The following is a 17101-nucleotide window of genomic DNA, read 5'->3' as shown; positions in this document are numbered from 1 at the left end:
CCTGCCTTTCACAGTTTAATCTTTTTGCACTGGAGAGCTGCTTAGCCCTGAATGTTCAATTCTTTCAAGATTTCACTGTGTTCATGATATCCTTCACATTACTTTCATCCATTTAAATTCCTGGCCTCAATGACATCCTCTAACAATGAGATCCACTGTCTTAGTGTGAAAATGTTGCTTTTATTTGCTTGTATTTTGCTGCTTTTATTTAATTATGTTCTTCCACTTCCATCATAAGATAGGGGAGATGAAAGCCCTTCTCTATCTCTCGTACTGAAATCACATGCATAAAAAATAATTTATCTAATAATTTTTGTAACTAATTGATTTGTAATTCACTTCTCATTGCATTTCTCAGCTCTGCTTTTCTCCTTTTGTGTTTTGCTCTGTTGGTTGTATTTCCTGATACTCTCTTGATTACATCTGCATTCTGTAAGAGTGTAAGAAACTGCCAAACATTCTGTCTTCCTCAAAACTGAAAATGAATATGTGTGCATAACTATTTGATTTAATTTCCCACAGAAAAGGAAACTTGGAGAGAATGGAGGGGACTTTCTCTTCTACCATCAGGACAGCTTCCATCAGTTGCTAGACTTCTGTCCACAGAAGTTTGACAGATATGAAAGATTGTAACCTGCTTGATTCAAGAGGAAAAATGTTTACAGGAATTAAAAACCTAATGACTTTTCTGAGTTTTGCTCCAGAACAGAGGCAATGAAGTCATTAACAATCTAAACCTTCATTTCAGGTTTATTTCTGCATCCTTAGTCAGTTCTGTAGGTTGCGCATGTACAACAGTTGTTACGTTCCCATAAAAACTACAAATGAAAAAATATCAGAAGAAATTGGCAATATGATACAAGATACATAAAAAGTTAAGGGAAAGATAATTGCATTGAGTCAGATGCAAACCTTCATGTGCTTTTGTTCTCTTGTTTTCAAAGGGAAGTTCTCAATGCAAGTTTGATAATGGAATAGGAATCTGGTTCATCTTGCCCAGCTAGTTAGCACTATAGACCTCAGTGCCCAGTTCACAAAGGCAACAGCTCCCTTACACATAGAGGCCTCTTTTCACCAGCCTGCATGGTGAGGGGTTAAACTGAATGGATGTACACAGAGACCTGCACAGTCCTTACCATAGCACCAATATTGAAAGATGGCTTGGGTGTGCCTAAGAACCATGCTGAAACTGCCTGTGGTCTTTATACACAAGGTAATAAAATTGTAATAATAAAATACAGGACGTACACTCATGTTAGAAAAGTGTTGATGGGGATATGTTTCACTGCTGAAAGTGGAGATTCCTAATCTTCTATATTGGAATGAGCAGAAAAGACACAAAAATCTTTGGGGCCCAAACCTATACAGTTCATTTATCAGTTTTGAAGAGGCATCCCTCTTTCTTCAAGGAGAGACAAGACACTACCCAACTAGTGAAGTCTTACATGGTAAGGCTAAAAATTACCCCCCAGATCCTGCAGATACATGTTCTCCAGCCTCAGACCTACACTGCCTTCATTTTAGCACCTGTTACTATTAGCAAAAAAGCACCATGGCACTAGAAAAATAATGTGCCTGTCTAATTAAGACACAAACACTCCTGTCATAGCTTTGTTTTGCTCTGTGGGCATACTCTGGGAGAATGCAGAACAAGATGCTCTGAAAAGTATCAGAGTTATACTGCTTATTTCAAAGATGTCTCTGTGCAACCCATTCTGAAACTTCTCAGAACTAATTGTTCAATCAGGTTTTCAAAGGAATCCAGAAGAGTTGTCTTCCAGATCACCTCTTGACTAATGTTCTGCAGCAAAACTGTCTGCTGAATAATAGCAAGAGTTAAATAAGATAACTACATCCTTGAGAAAGTAAGTGGAAGGATATTCTCTGCTTGAACTAATCCAAGTAGGCTGGCAGGGCTGGGGTCCTATGTACTAAGCTCTGGCATCTGAGGTTCAATGATCAGGTGAAGCTCCCCTTCTCTTTCCAGAAAGCCTAACATTCCATTCCATCTCTGGGATGACATTTCCAGGTGTGAGATTAAATGGTAGAGCTGCAGTGTTGAAATTGGTCTGAAATGAAAAGTAGTGCTTGTAGGGTAAGCAACACAAATCTGCAGCATAACTAGAAAATTGTCCCCTGTTCTGCATTAGGATTAAGTGATGCCTACAGCTAGGTAGCCCTTGGGTCAATGTCAGAGTCAAACATACAATGATGCTATTTGAAAATCTCCACTATACACCACGGTCACATAAGCATTTTCAGATGTCAGTGGCACACTGGGAGCTGGCATATGGCTGATAATCCACTGTATTCTTCAGCTGCTCCTCCTCTGAGTTCCTGCTTCTCACATCAGTAGGAATTTAGGCAAACTGCATTTAACTAGACTAAATGCCTCTGGTTTATTAATTCCTATGGATAGAATACTGATTCAGATCACTGAGTTTCAACTTTCCTACTTATTATTACTTTATCTACTATGAAATGTGCGAATTATTCCTTTACCTCTTTGATAAAAATGTGAAATAGTGAAGTGCCAAGGAGCTGGTTTCTCTCTTCACCTACCTAATATGTAGTTGCAGAGGGGTCAGGACCAGGCTCTTCTCAGAGGACCATAGTTAAAGTAGAAGAGGCAACAGGCATAGGCTGCAGCATGAGAAATTCCAACAGATATCTGCCCTGAAACAGAGCCTGGAAGGAGCTGCTGGAAATGTGTGTATATATCCTTCTCTCTGCCCTGCACTCCAAGGCAGCTTGCAGACATGCTTCCACTTAGGCGCTCAGAGGTTAACCATGCCTTACAGATAAATTACATTCTGATAATATTATTTGTTGCCACTGACTCCAAAAGTGCCACATGTTAAAACCGAGCATCTGGTGCTTAGAGGTTGCTGCAGCAGGGTCTGTCCCTCAGGCGGGTGCACTTTTGGGGCTCTGGCTGAGGATGGCTCCGGGCTGCACCGCCTCGCTGCAGCCAGGACCCGCCGCGGGCCCCTGCGGAAAGCGCAGGGCCCCACCTGGGGGCAGGAAAAGTAATGGCAGGCTAATTCCATGCCCAGAGCTCCTGAGTTGTTTAAAGGGAACCCGGGGACACGCCGAGGAGTTGCCTACGACTCAAATTTTTCCCTAGCAGCAAATAAAAAAAGCCTTTCCTAGGAGCAAGGCTGGGTTCCGAGTGCAGCAGGTTTCTCCTGAGAACTCCTCTGCACCAGCAGTGTCCAGGCGCCCTGGTGTCCACGTCCTGCACACCTCTGGAACGCGAACTCTGCCCTCTTGGACCTCAAAGGTGTGGTCAGCACCAGCAGGTCCCGGTAATCCCCGCGACCCGCTTGGAAACCTGCTGAGGGACCAGCCTTTTAAACCAGGCACGGCTGTGCGGGGCATCGGCTCCAGCGGCGGCTCCGTGAGGGAAGGCCCGGGCTGCACCAGCCGGACACAGCCGGTTCCAGCCAGACGCAGCCGGTTCAAGCCCGTTCCAGCCGGACACAGGCGGTTCCAGCCGGACACAGCCGGTTCAAGCCCGTTCCAGCCAGACACAGCCGGTTCCAGCCGGTTCCAATCGCCCCCTGCTGGACACGGCTGAGCCACGGCCTGGGCGGGAGTGGGGAATGAGTTTCACAAGGGGGCAAACGCTGTACGGCAGAGTGCCAGGGGAAAACAGTGGAGAAAGTGCCTGCAAACCCACGAAGAGAAGGAGGGAAGAAGGCAGCGGAGTCAGGAACAAAGGAGGGAGGTTGAGTTTGGGAAGAAAAGGAATGGGAGGAAGGTGTTCAAGTTTTTGTTTTTCTTTCTCACCAACTATATAAATTGGTTGTAGTATATGGTAGAGATAATTCATGCTATTTATGTATAAAATATTGTAAAATCCAAGCTATGTCTCTGACCACTCCAGCCGGGAGCAGAGCCTAATTTTTATTCAATTAGTTCCCGGACAACGTTAAGATAATATCAAGCCTGTTGATGTATGAATGGAACCTTCCTGGGCCATGATCACTGACTTCCCTGGAATGTCTGGGCTACTCAAGAGTGATCTGCTCATCGGAGATTGCATCTACTACCGGTGCCACTCCTTACATGTGAATACTGACTTCTCCGGAGTGCTCTGACATCATCTGGACACGTGGAACTGGACTTTTGTCTGCCCCTGCACATGTATGGCCCCGGTTCTGCATGTGAAGGGACACAAAGGAACATTGGGTCATTTCTGCCCCAGGCAGAATAAACTGTATATAAGCTCGCGGTGAGAAGCAGTCGGTGTGAACAGGGGGAGACTCTGACATTCGGGAGATCAGATCCATTTGTTCACCCAGCGCCGAAACCTGGGCTCGATGCTGACTCTTGGCTGTGGTGGTTGGTTTTCGAAATTCTATTTTGCTGACGAGCTAATAAATCCTTGCTAAATTTTCTTATAAAATTGGCTTCCGATTTGATCATTTATAACATTGGTTATAAAGAAATTTTCCCCAAATCAAGTCTGTTTTGCCTATGGTGGCAATTGGCAAGTGATACTAAACATAGGAATATCTGCCAAATGCCTGCTAGAAGCAGTGTTAGGAATCCTCCAGTCAGTCGACCTGGCTAGTTTTCCCTGGATCTGGCATCTTGGTTTTTTTTTTTTTTTTGTGTTGCTATAGTCAGGTGAGAAGAAGTGCCACAAGAAGCATGCAGGAGACTTGAAAAATTCCTATGAATAGGTGATGCTTCTTTTGCACGTTCAGATGTGCTTAAACAAATAGCAGAGTTCCACTGGAATTAACTGCAATCTACCAAAACATCAGCAAGCACAAGTAAAGATCCCATACTATCATCAGAAACCATAACTTGTACTAAAGCAAATATCCTGTACTTGCTAGTAAATCAGTGAGAATTATCCCAGTGTTTTCAATGGAAATGAACTTGTCATTCCATTGGCAGAGTGTTTTAAACCAAAAATGGTTGTATAGGATCACAACCCTTACCTCCACCAAGCATAATTTATTTGGCTATCAGAATGATGCTCAGGCTGATTTGTACATAAATAGGTCTTACCAGAGCAAGAGTTGAAGAAAACTCCTAGTCCTTCTTGGAGAACACATCAAAACTGCCTGTCTAACACCTAAGTGATTTGTGACAGGTAAGAGTGAAACAAATCTTGAGGTTACTGTGCATTAAGTAACATTTAGCCAGGAATTATTGGGTTGGCAACATTGTGAAACATAGGAGAAACAGCAACAAACATCTGTACATTTTTCTTGTTTACCACTGTCTTGAAGGTTGGTAATAGAACTGAAGAGCTCTTATGTGTTGTAAAAGCATTACTGAAGTCAGCTAACACCCTAAATAATTACTGCTAGAGTGCTTACCAGGACTCAAGGTTGCTCAGTAAAAAAAGATATTCTGTAAAAAGCTTAGATTTAAGCTGATTTCATCCCTAGTTTGCCCAGAATATGGAAGATCACCCTAACAGTTTGTAAACCTGCTGCTCTTTACAGGTTAGAAAGTAAATTGACAAACCTGCATGGGAATATAAAAATAAGGCTATCAGAGTTAACCCACAGCACTGTGCAGCCTTGCATAAGCAAACATGGATGTAGATTTTGTATGGAGAAGTCCTCATGATGTATAAACACCTTTAGGTATTTTTCACTTCAAAACAAACCAAGAAGATAAGTAAAAAAATAATGAAACAAAATTGGAAGTTCTTATCAACAATTTACTGAAATATCAGGAAATGAACCATCACCTGGGCCAGACCTGGAGCCTTACAGGGTATGTCTGCATTAGTGGTCTGGAACAGGAGGATGTTTTAAAAATTAATTTCTTAACTGTTCTTTGGCTCCCATCACAGTGTGATCTTGGAGTGTACAAACTGGAGTTCTTTCTGGGTGAAGTTAAACTGAAAAATGTACTTCAAGAGTGCACCAAATGCTGTTTAAGTGTCATTCAGTCCACAAAACCACTCTTGAGCTCTGCTGAAGTTAACCCTGTCCCAAACACATGCAGTGTTGATGACAAGGCTTCAGTGCCAGCTGTTCTTCTGCTCACATTCATTGCTGCTGTACCACTCTACATACTTATAGGAATAACCATCAGCTGTTAGGCTTATCACCAACAGGTACTGGCAGAGGCGCCTCCTACATCTGCTACATCTTTCTTGTGGAACTCTTGAACAGCATTACACAAAAACTTTCCTCATTTTGTGGAGAAAAAATTCACTTAGCAAAGGAATTATGATCAACAACCACAGCGTTTCCCAAACTTTTCTAATGAACTAATCTGAGATTAAACCAAGGACTGAACTGTAATTGCAATTGACACTACTGATAAATTACTGTAGGTCAATACAAACTTTGTATACCTGGCAATGAGGGGAAAGTGTTTGTAGCACTGAAAACTTCAATGTTGCTCAAGCTGGGGAGTCTGATGAGCTCACAAGTGGGGAACTTCTTCATCAAATATCAGATGAGTGTACTTGCTACATCCCAGTGTCAAGCAGCATCCTTATTTCTCAACCCACAGCTAACACAGGAATAAACCAGGGCCATCAGAGATTGAGCACAAGTCTTTTCTTGTAAGCTATGTCATTAATGTAGAACTATAAATAAAAAATATTAAACACCAAGGTAACATCCTGCAGAGCAGCTTTTCATAAACTAAGTGCCATTTTTTGAAGTGATTAAAACAATCTTAAATTCCTTTGTCTAGCTGTCTGTGGAAAACATAGAATTTTAATAAAAGAGGAAAAGAAACATTTTGAGTTTGGCTGGTACTAGACAGGAGCCATATCAGGTTTGTGCAATGGTTTACTACCTCCCCTTCACATCTCCATTCTCTTGTTTATAAACACAAACAAAATATACCTTTCCATGAGGCATGTGAGTTAACAACGGCCCTCCTCATATAAAATAAAAAGAATTTATCCTCCAAGAAAAGTAAAAATTATGTTTGCAAGCCTCAGCTTTCATTCACAAAACAACAGGACAATGTGACTATATAAAAAGTTTATTTGATTAGTACAGGTCCTCTAGATACAGCAGTTAAACAAAAGCATCATTTGGCAGTCAGTTTATTTCCTAATTCAGTAATAAAAGTGCAGCTTAGTCATAAAGGCACAGTGTTGACATTTAGACAAGTCACTGATGTCCAGTAGAACTTGCAGGAGAAAGAACTCACTCCCACTTTCTTTCAAAACCACTTGTTTCATTTGCCAACAGTGATATTGAAGAGGAATAAAGGCCTACATTGGAAGCAATTATCATATAAAAATCTGATCTGGATCTAGAAAAAAGTCCTCAGAAATAGCACGACATACTGAAGCTATCAGTCAGCAACTCACATTTCTCTTTTCTGCTGTTCCACAAAGTCTCTAGGAAGACAGTGTGCTTGCTGCCATTTCACTTGCTTAAAATTACCAGAAAAAATCTCAAGATGAATGAAGGAGAAAATAGGCTAGTACTGAAGTGTTATAAAAGACACCTGCCTGCTGTATTTTGTGTCAGGGCATAACCTCTTTCCCACTGAAACACTTCTGGAACACCCCTTTGCCTTCCTTCACAGTGTAATTGGACATGTGCAATCAGGCAGCTCTCTTACAGCCTGCAGCCAGGCAAACTAATTTGCTTTTACATCATAATACATGCGGAGAACTCTCCTGACAGTCTCCACATATTTATCATCAGGAACAGGTTTCCTCTGGCTTCCTGGCTCCAGAAATTTCTTGATTGCAGGGATGCTGCTTATCCTTGCTTTAAATGCCTAAAAGGCAAACAGTAAGTACAGGGTATTTAAAGAACAGAAAGTAATACAAGAAAAAACCCTACTTTACTGATTTGTGTAACATCCTTTAACAAGCTGTATGTGGAGACAAGACAGGAAATATGGTTTCAAGTGTGGATGAATTTTACTCCCACTCTCTTCAACCCTTTTATTTTCCACAGTAACAAATGAGCCATCTATGTTGTATTGACATGGGATGAAGTGTTAAGTTATCTGTGGTTTCTAAGATGTTCATTACTAAGATCGTTCTTGTGATCCAGAAAATATCTTCCACTTAGCAGTATCACAGAACTGGTGAGTGTCAAAAAAAGGGAGGTTGCATTTCTTCAGCTGTGTACAGGGGTTACTCCAAAATATAACAGTTTCTCTAGATGAAACATCTTACAAAGCTCTTCCTAAAGCAGGAAAAGCAAGACTACAATGAAAAAGTAACAAATGTTTGTGGAATTATTTACACGAAACAGACTTTGAAATAAAATTTATCACATTTATAGCCATATGGACATCTTTTTAGAGCAAGGTACCTGTAACTGAGGAAAGCCTGAGAGCACATCTGACTTCTTCTCTTCTACCATTAAAATGGCTTCAAGAAGATGAACATCTGCCCAGCTAAAATTGTTGCCAACAAGGAAGTCCTGCCCATGGTCTTTCAAAACCTAGAAATGTCATAGATGAAAACACTCAGGTGTGGACAGCCAGCTGAGGTTCATGTTTTCAAAATTCATAGGCACACCTTCTTTGACAACACTACTGTCTCCTTTTCATCCTTCTCTCCCATGCAGCTAAAAGGGGGAATGGGGGATACACCAGCAGTCACTGATCATTTTACAGCAGAAATCCAGAATACCAAATCTCAGAGTTTTTCTTACCAATCCTTTCTTCCTACAACTCTAGGTAACCTTGTGTACTAGACTATAGGGTTAGACACCTTCTTGGTATTCACATCTTTCAAGTCTAATTTATCTGGAATTTTTCTATATATTTTTACAGCTTCAATGGGAAAATAGAGAGTATAAAAGAGAGGCCTATAAAAGTATAAAAGAGATATATAGTATAAAAGAGATTGGCCTAAAGCAATAGGGCTAAGATGCAACAAGTGGACTATAGGGCAGAATGCACCCTGGCAACCACCTATAGGAGACCTTGCAAAGTGAAAAACTGTTTTCTCTTTAGTCTTTAAAATAGAGAGGAACTATTCCTGCTAGATCATCCTGTCCATGCATATTAATTTCCATTGAGAGTACCTCTTGGGTCCTATCTCTCAAATGATCAGTTAGGGAAACACCAAGATTACAGTATGGCCAGAAGCCAGCAGTGATGGCTGTGTATTACTGTGTTTACAAAAACCCAACTGAGATGTATTTGAAATGTTAAACAAAGAAGACAATTAGCACTGCTTTTGCAATGCAAATTACTGTGGTGGGGTTGACCCTGGCTGGGTACCAGAAGTCCATCAAAGCTGCTGTATCACTCCCTTCCTCACCTGGACATGGGGAAGAAAATACATTGAAAGTCTCTTGGGTTGACCCACCCCAATGTATCTGATACTGCTCTGATCCCCCTCCAGCCAACAGACAGTATGGATGTTCTGGTGTAAAGTACTGCACTGACACTTCTGCTTCTGGTTGTGGTGAAACACCCAGTGTTCCCATTGTCATCCCTCCAGAATCAGGGAAGGAAATGATCCTCCTCCGTACCTGTTCATACACTGGGAAATACCTGCTTGTCGCCTTTTGAATTATTAAAGCACGTTGTTTCTCTTTATCCTCTGCTGATAAGAAAGGGAACATCAAAATGAAGCCCATAAGGTCATCAGTTCCTCCAACATACATATCAATCCTTGAAACCAAAGCAAACAAAAACCTTAAATAGAAGGCACCTTCACAAGCCAAATCACCTTATATTTGTTTTAGGATAGTAAACACTGAATTTCCCATCCCCCTGTCGTGGTGCCTTCCCCCCCCCCACTCCTTTCCAGGCTGCAGTGATCTGAGAAATGCTTTTTTAAGCAATCTCAAACACAACCCCTCATGGAAATGATTTCTGCAATTAAAAAAATATGTCACAGTGGGAGTCTTATTTGTATTTGTAGTGATTTTGGCTCTTTACTTGCTTCATTGTGCAGGTTTAAACAGGATTGCACAGAGATTAAGTGTGTACCTTTGGTGTTACAGATCACTTCACAATCACCAAAGAAACACACAGCACCACAAGAAGTCATTCCCAACTGACTTAATTGTCTGGATGTATCCCATCTTCAGAATTTCATCCAAAGTCCAAGTAGTGACAAATAGATAAATAATGGGGTTGGAAGTCTGTAGCATACCAGGTTCTTCATCCAGCTAAATTATCAGTATAGCAGTTCTTTGGATTGTCCCTTTCCAAGAGCTATCAGAGCAGGTTTTGTACTGTACATTGACCTTTAAAATGCTACATACTGAGACAGCCCCATCATACTTTTTTTTTCTTCACAGACACAACATCAAGATGTAATTTCACACAGATGTTATTTCACATGAAACCAATAGTTTTTCAACAGCTTTTAGCTGTTCTTTCCCTAGCTTCCAAAGATCTAAACCACACAGTTTTTGCAGTGCAGTGGGACATCATGCAACCACAGATAATATCAATGACCACTCTTATTGTGTAGCCCAAAGTTAGAAACTAACCATTTCTTTCCAGAGTTTTCTGGTTACAGAAGTAGTTCAGCATCTACATGCCAGTCACCTCTCAAATACCTGTCAGGCTGTATTAATCTTTCAGTAAGGCACAATAAAGCCATGACTCAAATATTTGTATGTGAAAAGTAACTGAGTTAGGACAAATCAGTTGGCTTGCATCTAACTGTGGCTTCTCAGGCTCACTGCAAGTTGTGTATTGCTGAGGCCCACACGTGTGTGTGCAACTATGCAATTAATTCTAGATGCATCTGAACTACTATACTAAATTCAAGAACAGTAATACTGTTACATACAAGGCTCTTTCCTTCAGGTCCTTCCCATAGAGGTTGTACTTTGCTGCAATGTAGCTGAGGATGGCTCTGGTCTGCACCATCTTCATCCCATCAATCTCCACCATGGGCACCTGCTGAAACAGCAGGGATCCACCTGAAAGGACAGACACACATTATTCAGCTGATGTAATAACTCCATGTCAGATTTCTTGCTGTCTTCAGAGGAACATTGCTTTTATGGTGAGCTTGCTGTGGGTAGCCATTGTATTAAACTAGAGTTCTTCCATGCAAAAAATAAATTCCAGTGGTGCAGACAAATTCAACTGAAAAGCACAATTATTGTGGGTTACCATCCTTCCTTTAAAAAATTTCCCTGAAGTTTCAGTCAGGACTATGTACAGCAGCTTTTGAAATGAAATTGAACTGCAGTGGAGACAATCGCACTAAACATCTCAACTGAGTAAAAAGTGTCTAGTTCCAAACAATGTAAAAAACCCTCTGTTCCATTATTCAAACACTATTTGAAGCAAATGTTAGATCCTCTTATGACCAATCTTTAGGCTATATCAAGATATAACATGAAATTTTGAGATACATATTTTCTGGTTACTGAAGCCCATGGTTAAGTTTGTGGGACCAGGTGGGATGTGTAGACAAATGGAGAACAGAAGAATCCAGAGGCTGGGCAAACCCTGCAGGTTGGAAAGATACTCAGTTTGCAATTTCATCTGTCCACATGTGGAAAAAAATAGCCTCAGCAGCTGCTCACAGCTCTCATCTTTACTCTTCTGTGTGGAAAGTCTTCAAAGACTTCACACATCTTCTCTAAGTCTGATTTCAGGTTTCTTGAGGTTCCACATGGACTCACCTTGTAGGAGTTTCTCATACTGGTCTCGGGTTTCCAAAAACTCTTCTTCAAACTGACAAAAGAGAGTGAGGAAGAAGAGGAAATAACAATCTTTTCACATTTCTAGAAGAGATAAACTTTTAAAGCACCATAAAAGGAAAAGAATATACATCATGGCTCTTTTCATTTCAGATGGGAAAGGGAGAACACACCAAGGACAGAAGTGCTGGCAGTATCTCCTGGACTGTCACACTTGATAAATGGTGCTAAGGGCAACCCTAGCAGAAGAACAGGCAATAAGAACTGGAGTAAGGATGGTTTGTTTGGTATTAAACAGGCAATATAATGTGTAACAATCAACAATACAGTCTAAGCTGTCCTTAATATGCTTTCTGGAATGTGGAAAAAATCTGCTGTGCAATATTTTTATTTGGGAGCTAGACAGGAACGAATTCTTTGGAAGTTAAAACAAAGCTTTTACAAAATAGTGTACAAGTAGCAAGCCCTGCAGGAAGTTTGATATAGATGCATGTTTCAGACTCCTGAGATTAAATATTCACAAGATGAGAAACAAAAAGATACAGAATTGCTGGTGATTGGATGGATGTAGTTGCACTCAGTACAGCTGAGGATGGCTGGTCCAATCAGTGTTATTTATGGAGAAACTGAGTTCAAGATTAAGACCCCAAAGTTAGACATCTACATGTATGTGTTTGCATGGGCCGTGCATGTCTGTGATCAGTGCACAACATGGAGACTAGAAAATGGTTGATGCTACCAATCCCTAAATGCCTTGCTCAGTCAGCCTCTCATAACATCTGTGCCACTCAGTAATTAAGGATTTGCTATACTAGAGAAACCCCAGAAGATCAGGCACATTAACACACTGCCAATGTTCAACCACAGCAAGGATGATCACAGTCTAAAATTCAGGACCCAGGTTTCTGCTGAGGAGAAGCTGAGAAAATAATATTCCATAGGAAAAAATGTAGTAATTGGTACTTATCAACAGCTTTTTTTTAAACTCAAAAAAGAAGAGAGAGGGACTTAAAACATAGGAACAAATGATGGATGGAAGCAGACAGTTCTGTCTTCTGCAAGGCCTTCAAAAAAACACTGGTGGTCTTTTTAAAAAAACTTGTATTCCTTGGCTCAGTTCACAAGTAACTGTATGTACTGTAACAGCTTATTGTGTAAAAGAGGGCACTCAGAGCAAATACTAGTCCTTTATGTCCTCAAACTGTATTACCAGTTTACCACCAAGATGGCCAGCAAATTAATAAGTAAATCATATACCATCAGAAAAAAAATAAAGGCTCTTTTAGCTGTTTTACCCAAGTATTTAAAGATTTCTGATTTCTCTACACATATGAGTCAATTTGCTCACTTCACCCTCCTAAGTTTCATCTAAATGATGCTAGACACAACATATTTTGTGTTACAGCTTATGGAGGATGCAGCCAGTGGAGTGAAAAATAAAACAAAAATCTCTGTGTGAGCATTCAACTGAAAACAGGAAGACTAGAGAAAGTAAATTGCTGTTTTACCAGGCACAGGTAACACTTGTTATGCAAGCAACACATCTATCAGCTCAGCAGCTCTGGCTCATTAATCAAGTGCTTAATTAAGGACTGCACATTCTTGTGTTAAGCAAGTGCCACTGCTTACAGTGTCACCGATCAGAAAACATGCAACTTGAAGCCATGCTTTTGTGTGCCTGAAGTAAAAGTATTTAATTACACTGACTAGCCAACCTTCATTTACTATTGCATCTTGGGATGCCTTTTCTTTTTTGACTAATGACATGTGATCTGCCTCAAAGACAAGCTTACCAATGTGCACCTAGGAGTTAAAAACTCTAAAACAAACCTCGACCCCAGCTGCAGCCAGCAACCAACGAATCGATTCCATCTTGCCTCTTCCATCAAAGTAGTAAAGTTTTGGTTTTGTGGACATGACTTCGAACTTTCTGTAATCTAAAAGAGTTATAAGAGATAGAAAGTTAATAATTATACAGAAATCTGATGGCAGCTGGAATAATGGTTCACTGGTCACTCACACAACAGAAATTTAAGTTAATTTTTGATAAAATATTTTAGCAAAGTTTCAGTCTAAACTGATTCGATTTTCTTGCTGCACAGACAAGTCAAACTATTTCATACACTTTTCATCCCCCTGAAATTCAGGAAAAGTAAGTATCAAGTTGCTAAGTAGAAGATAACAGAAAAAAAATTAAATCACCATGAAGAAAAACCTTAAAACGTTTAGAAAATATAAGTTTTAGCACTGAAGTTACACAGACACCACTAAAAGCCAAGTCTTGATCAAGGAGAAGAGGTAGGAAACCGAGTTTCCAAAACTGGCAGATCTTGTATCCAGGAATGCCGAAAGTATGTAAACATTAATTCTACTCGTTTGGGTGAAGCATGGGAATGTACTTTTAAGCCTCTCACTTTTTTTTCTCGCTGTGGTGATCTAGCAATCAGTAGAAACTTCAAAAAGATCACAATATGAGGATCAGTAGAAACTTCAGAAGAATGGCTTGTTTCTTCTGTAATAATCCAGATTAAAATACAGAGTTTCAGAGTGTTGCACTACTTATCCTTCTACAGGCTGCATTTCTTTCTATTAATAAACCCCGTTGCTATGCAAAACTTTATGGACTTTTCAGATGATCCAATGCTGCTTTGCATTGGATCATCTGAAAAGTCCATAAAGTTCTTTAATGACTTCATAAATGAGGCTATTAATTGTTGTTTTTTGAACAGACTACTGTTTAGGCCTCAGCAGGAACTGGATTCTGCTGTAGAGCCATAAGACAAGAGAGCAATCAAATTTAATCACACTGGCATTTCACATGCAGAACTCCCTTATAGCAAGTCCTTGCTGCAACTGAGAGCTGTTTTCCCTCTGTAAGGAATTGTCACTTCAGTCCACAGTTCAAGTAATTCTGGAAAAGAGGCTCTTGGCATGTGAACAATAACCTCCAGTTTCCAATGTTCCAAGAGCTCCTTCATAAGCAGAGGGAAAAAAGACCTTGAGCATGCACAAAGTGATAGCTTTGTTAGCCAGCAGGCATGAAAAGAGAACACAAAATATGAGAGTGCATCAGGCCATGGGAATTCAAACGAGCCTGGTTATTCCACCCTGCCTGCTCAGGAGCCTCTGATTGCTCTTAGGTGACAGGGAACTAAAACACTGCCAAGTACTATCTCTATCACTGATAAATATAGCAGTGAATTAGAAAAGTATCACTGTGAACAACACAAAAGAACAGAATTAAACAGGAGCTACTTGTAATACAGTTACATTCACAGAGAAAGAAGAAAAAAAGCCAAAGGTGATTTGTAACTTGTAGTTTAAAAAACTAAAGAAACAGAAGAATCGCTTTTCCTCAGTGCCACTTGTGGAGACATGCTCTTAGCAGGCCAGTGAACAGGTCACAGGACATAAGCAAGTCACTGATGCCCAACAGTATTTTATTTGGGAGTATTTTACCTCAAGGTAAAGGCATGGTGGGTGCTTCTTTTATAATACTTTATAAATAATATCTTCTTAAATGCCAGGGGATCAACAAACTTTGAAATGAGCTGTAGCATTCTAGGTTCCTAGGACTGAGCCTGCTATGCCATACTGGCAGAGAAAGTCCAACTTGTGAACTAAAATCTGATGGGAAGAGCACTCAGTGATGGGCAAAGAGCTTCTCCCTTCTCTGCCCTTTATCAGAAAGAAGTAAAGTAGCAATTTGCAGCCAGGAGCCACAATTACTGGTAGGTTGCTGTCCATTCCCCTCAGCCTGACACCTCAACAGGAAAATGGACTTTGTGAAAAATTTGTTCCTTTGCTGTGATTGATGAAGGCCACCTGGGCGAACGGGGCAATGAGGGAACATGAATATCACTGCAAGAAACGATCGCTCCCACGCAAGGAGGAACACGGAGCAGAAGGACATCGGTGAAGAGGGCCAGGGGAGCAGCTGTGCTTGGCACGTTCCGCACAATCCAAGGCTCTGGGGCCCGATCTTCCCCGCCTGCATTCGGCAGCCCAGCAGCGCTTCCACTCTGCACCCGCAACAGCAGCCCGGGGCACGTCGCCTGCTCAGCGTGTGACAGGCAGCAGCCCTGGGGCCATCGGCTCCCTCCCCTCCTGGGGACAAGCCCTCGGCAGACATGAGATGACGAGCGGTCTGCGCTGTGACACGGGGAGCCCGGGACCGGGAGCGGATCCACGGCTCAGGCTTGAGCCCGCCACAGACTCCCGGCTCCCCGCCTCACCTGAGCCAAGCACCGCTTGGAGGGGGAACGGGAAGAGGGAAATCCCAGGGGCCCGCATTACTCACACACACGGAGGGTTAAGCGGTGATGCCGAACGAGCACACGACGCCCAAGGCAGAGCACTCGGGCCGGCCCCGCCCGCAGCCGCGATCAGCTGCAGCCTCAGCAGCCGGCTCCGCCTGCCGCCCTCCCCGCCCAGGCCACGGGACGGCGACGAGCGGAGCAGCCGCCAATGGGAAGCCGTAAATTTGCAAGTTTCGCAAAGCCTTCTGGAAAGACATCTCACCATAAAGAATTTCGCTAAAATTTTTAAACTGGGTTATGAACTGGTTTCTCTAGGTTTTGTCGCTACAAAGTGATGATTCCATGCGTTGTGTCACTGGGTTTTGAGCCGTCTTCCAAGCCATGATGTAAAGGGAGCCGGCAGTATTGAGCTATAAATACATTCTGAGGAGCGCTCATTGTCTGGATGTGAGGGCGATCTGGCTGCGACATCTGTCACCCCATTGATCGCCAGGGTTGATTCGGCTGATCTGGCTGGCTAGGCGGGTGTCCCCTTCCTCCCTCAACGCTCCATGTGCGTCCCTCCCGAAGCTGCGCGCTCGGTCGAAGAGGACGACCTCCCCGATAGAGACGGTACCGTTCATCGGTCAAGGGTATACGGTAGCTGCGCTCCCCTGCTAGAACCTCCAAACAAGCTCAAGGTCCATTTGTAGGAGAACGTAGGGTAGTCAAGCTTCCAAGACTGCAGACACATCCAAGTGAGGCGCTGCATGGGGCAGTCTGCCATTGTTTTGTGCTCATACGCACATTCCGTGAGTGACGGTGTGTGTATGCAAATTTTTTTATTTCACTGTATCGCTTCTTCAATTCCTCACCCACCTACAAATCCGTGAGCTACTCATGTCACACCTCCCCCCCACTAGGTAAAACTAGAATCCTTGCAAATGTAAATGTATTTTTCACCTAGTTCTTCACCTGTGCAAGTGCTTGTCAGCCCACTTAAAACAGCTAACAAAATGGCTGGGCTTGTAAGGTATAAACTGTTTTCAGCTTCTGCCGCCTTGAAAGCAGGGGAGAAGGCTAAAGAGGTGACACAAGACACAGAACAATAGAACAGGAACAGAACAGAATAATTTCCCTTAGAAAGGGACCCACAACAATCTAGTTCAGCTGCCTGTCCTCCTGTTATGCATATTGCAATTCAGTCTAGCAGGTAGTTTCAGACAGCCAAGGAAGACTAAGCGATCAGTTTTACAGGGAGCTCACAGTGTG

The 17101-nt window shown here is 42.0% G+C and overlaps 1 protein-coding gene across 1 annotated transcript; it reads right to left on the bottom strand.

Annotated features, from left to right (window-relative positions):
- Window positions 1-6962: 6962 nt before the first annotated feature.
- LOC129118012 (glutathione S-transferase 3) lies at window positions 6963-16030 on the bottom strand. The gene is made up of 7 exons (XM_054629128.2): window positions 15892-16030; window positions 13422-13528; window positions 11574-11625; window positions 10727-10859; window positions 9450-9591; window positions 8277-8408; window positions 6963-7731 (listed from the first exon to the last, which is right to left on the bottom strand). The coding sequence occupies exons 2-7, from the start codon at window positions 13506-13508 to the stop codon at window positions 7588-7590; spliced, it is 690 nt and encodes a 229-aa protein (XP_054485103.1). The 5' UTR covers window positions 13509-13528; window positions 15892-16030; the 3' UTR covers window positions 6963-7587.
- Window positions 16031-17101: the final 1071 nt, after the last annotated feature.

Source organism: Agelaius phoeniceus, chromosome 3 (assembly GCF_051311805.1).
Source record: "Agelaius phoeniceus isolate bAgePho1 chromosome 3, bAgePho1.hap1, whole genome shotgun sequence".
NCBI lineage: Eukaryota > Metazoa > Chordata > Aves > Passeriformes > Icteridae > Agelaius > Agelaius phoeniceus.
Note: the sequence above shows the minus strand (reverse complement) of the source record. Positions and strands in the feature narration are given on the sequence as shown.

Excerpts from the sequence above, each read along its gene's own strand:
- LOC129118012 (XM_054629128.2), bottom strand. The coding sequence starts at position 13,508 with ATGTCCACAAAACCAAAACTTTACTACTTTGATGGAAGAGGCAAGATG. Across the intron at positions 11,626-13,421 it reads TGGCTGCAGCTGGGGTCGAG|TTTGAAGAAGAGTTTTTGGA; the intron begins GTTTGTTTTAGA and ends CTCTTTTGTCAG. Across the intron at positions 10,860-11,573 it reads GTATGAGAAACTCCTACAAG|GTGGATCCCTGCTGTTTCAG; the intron begins GTGAGTCCATGT and ends CTGTCCTTTCAG.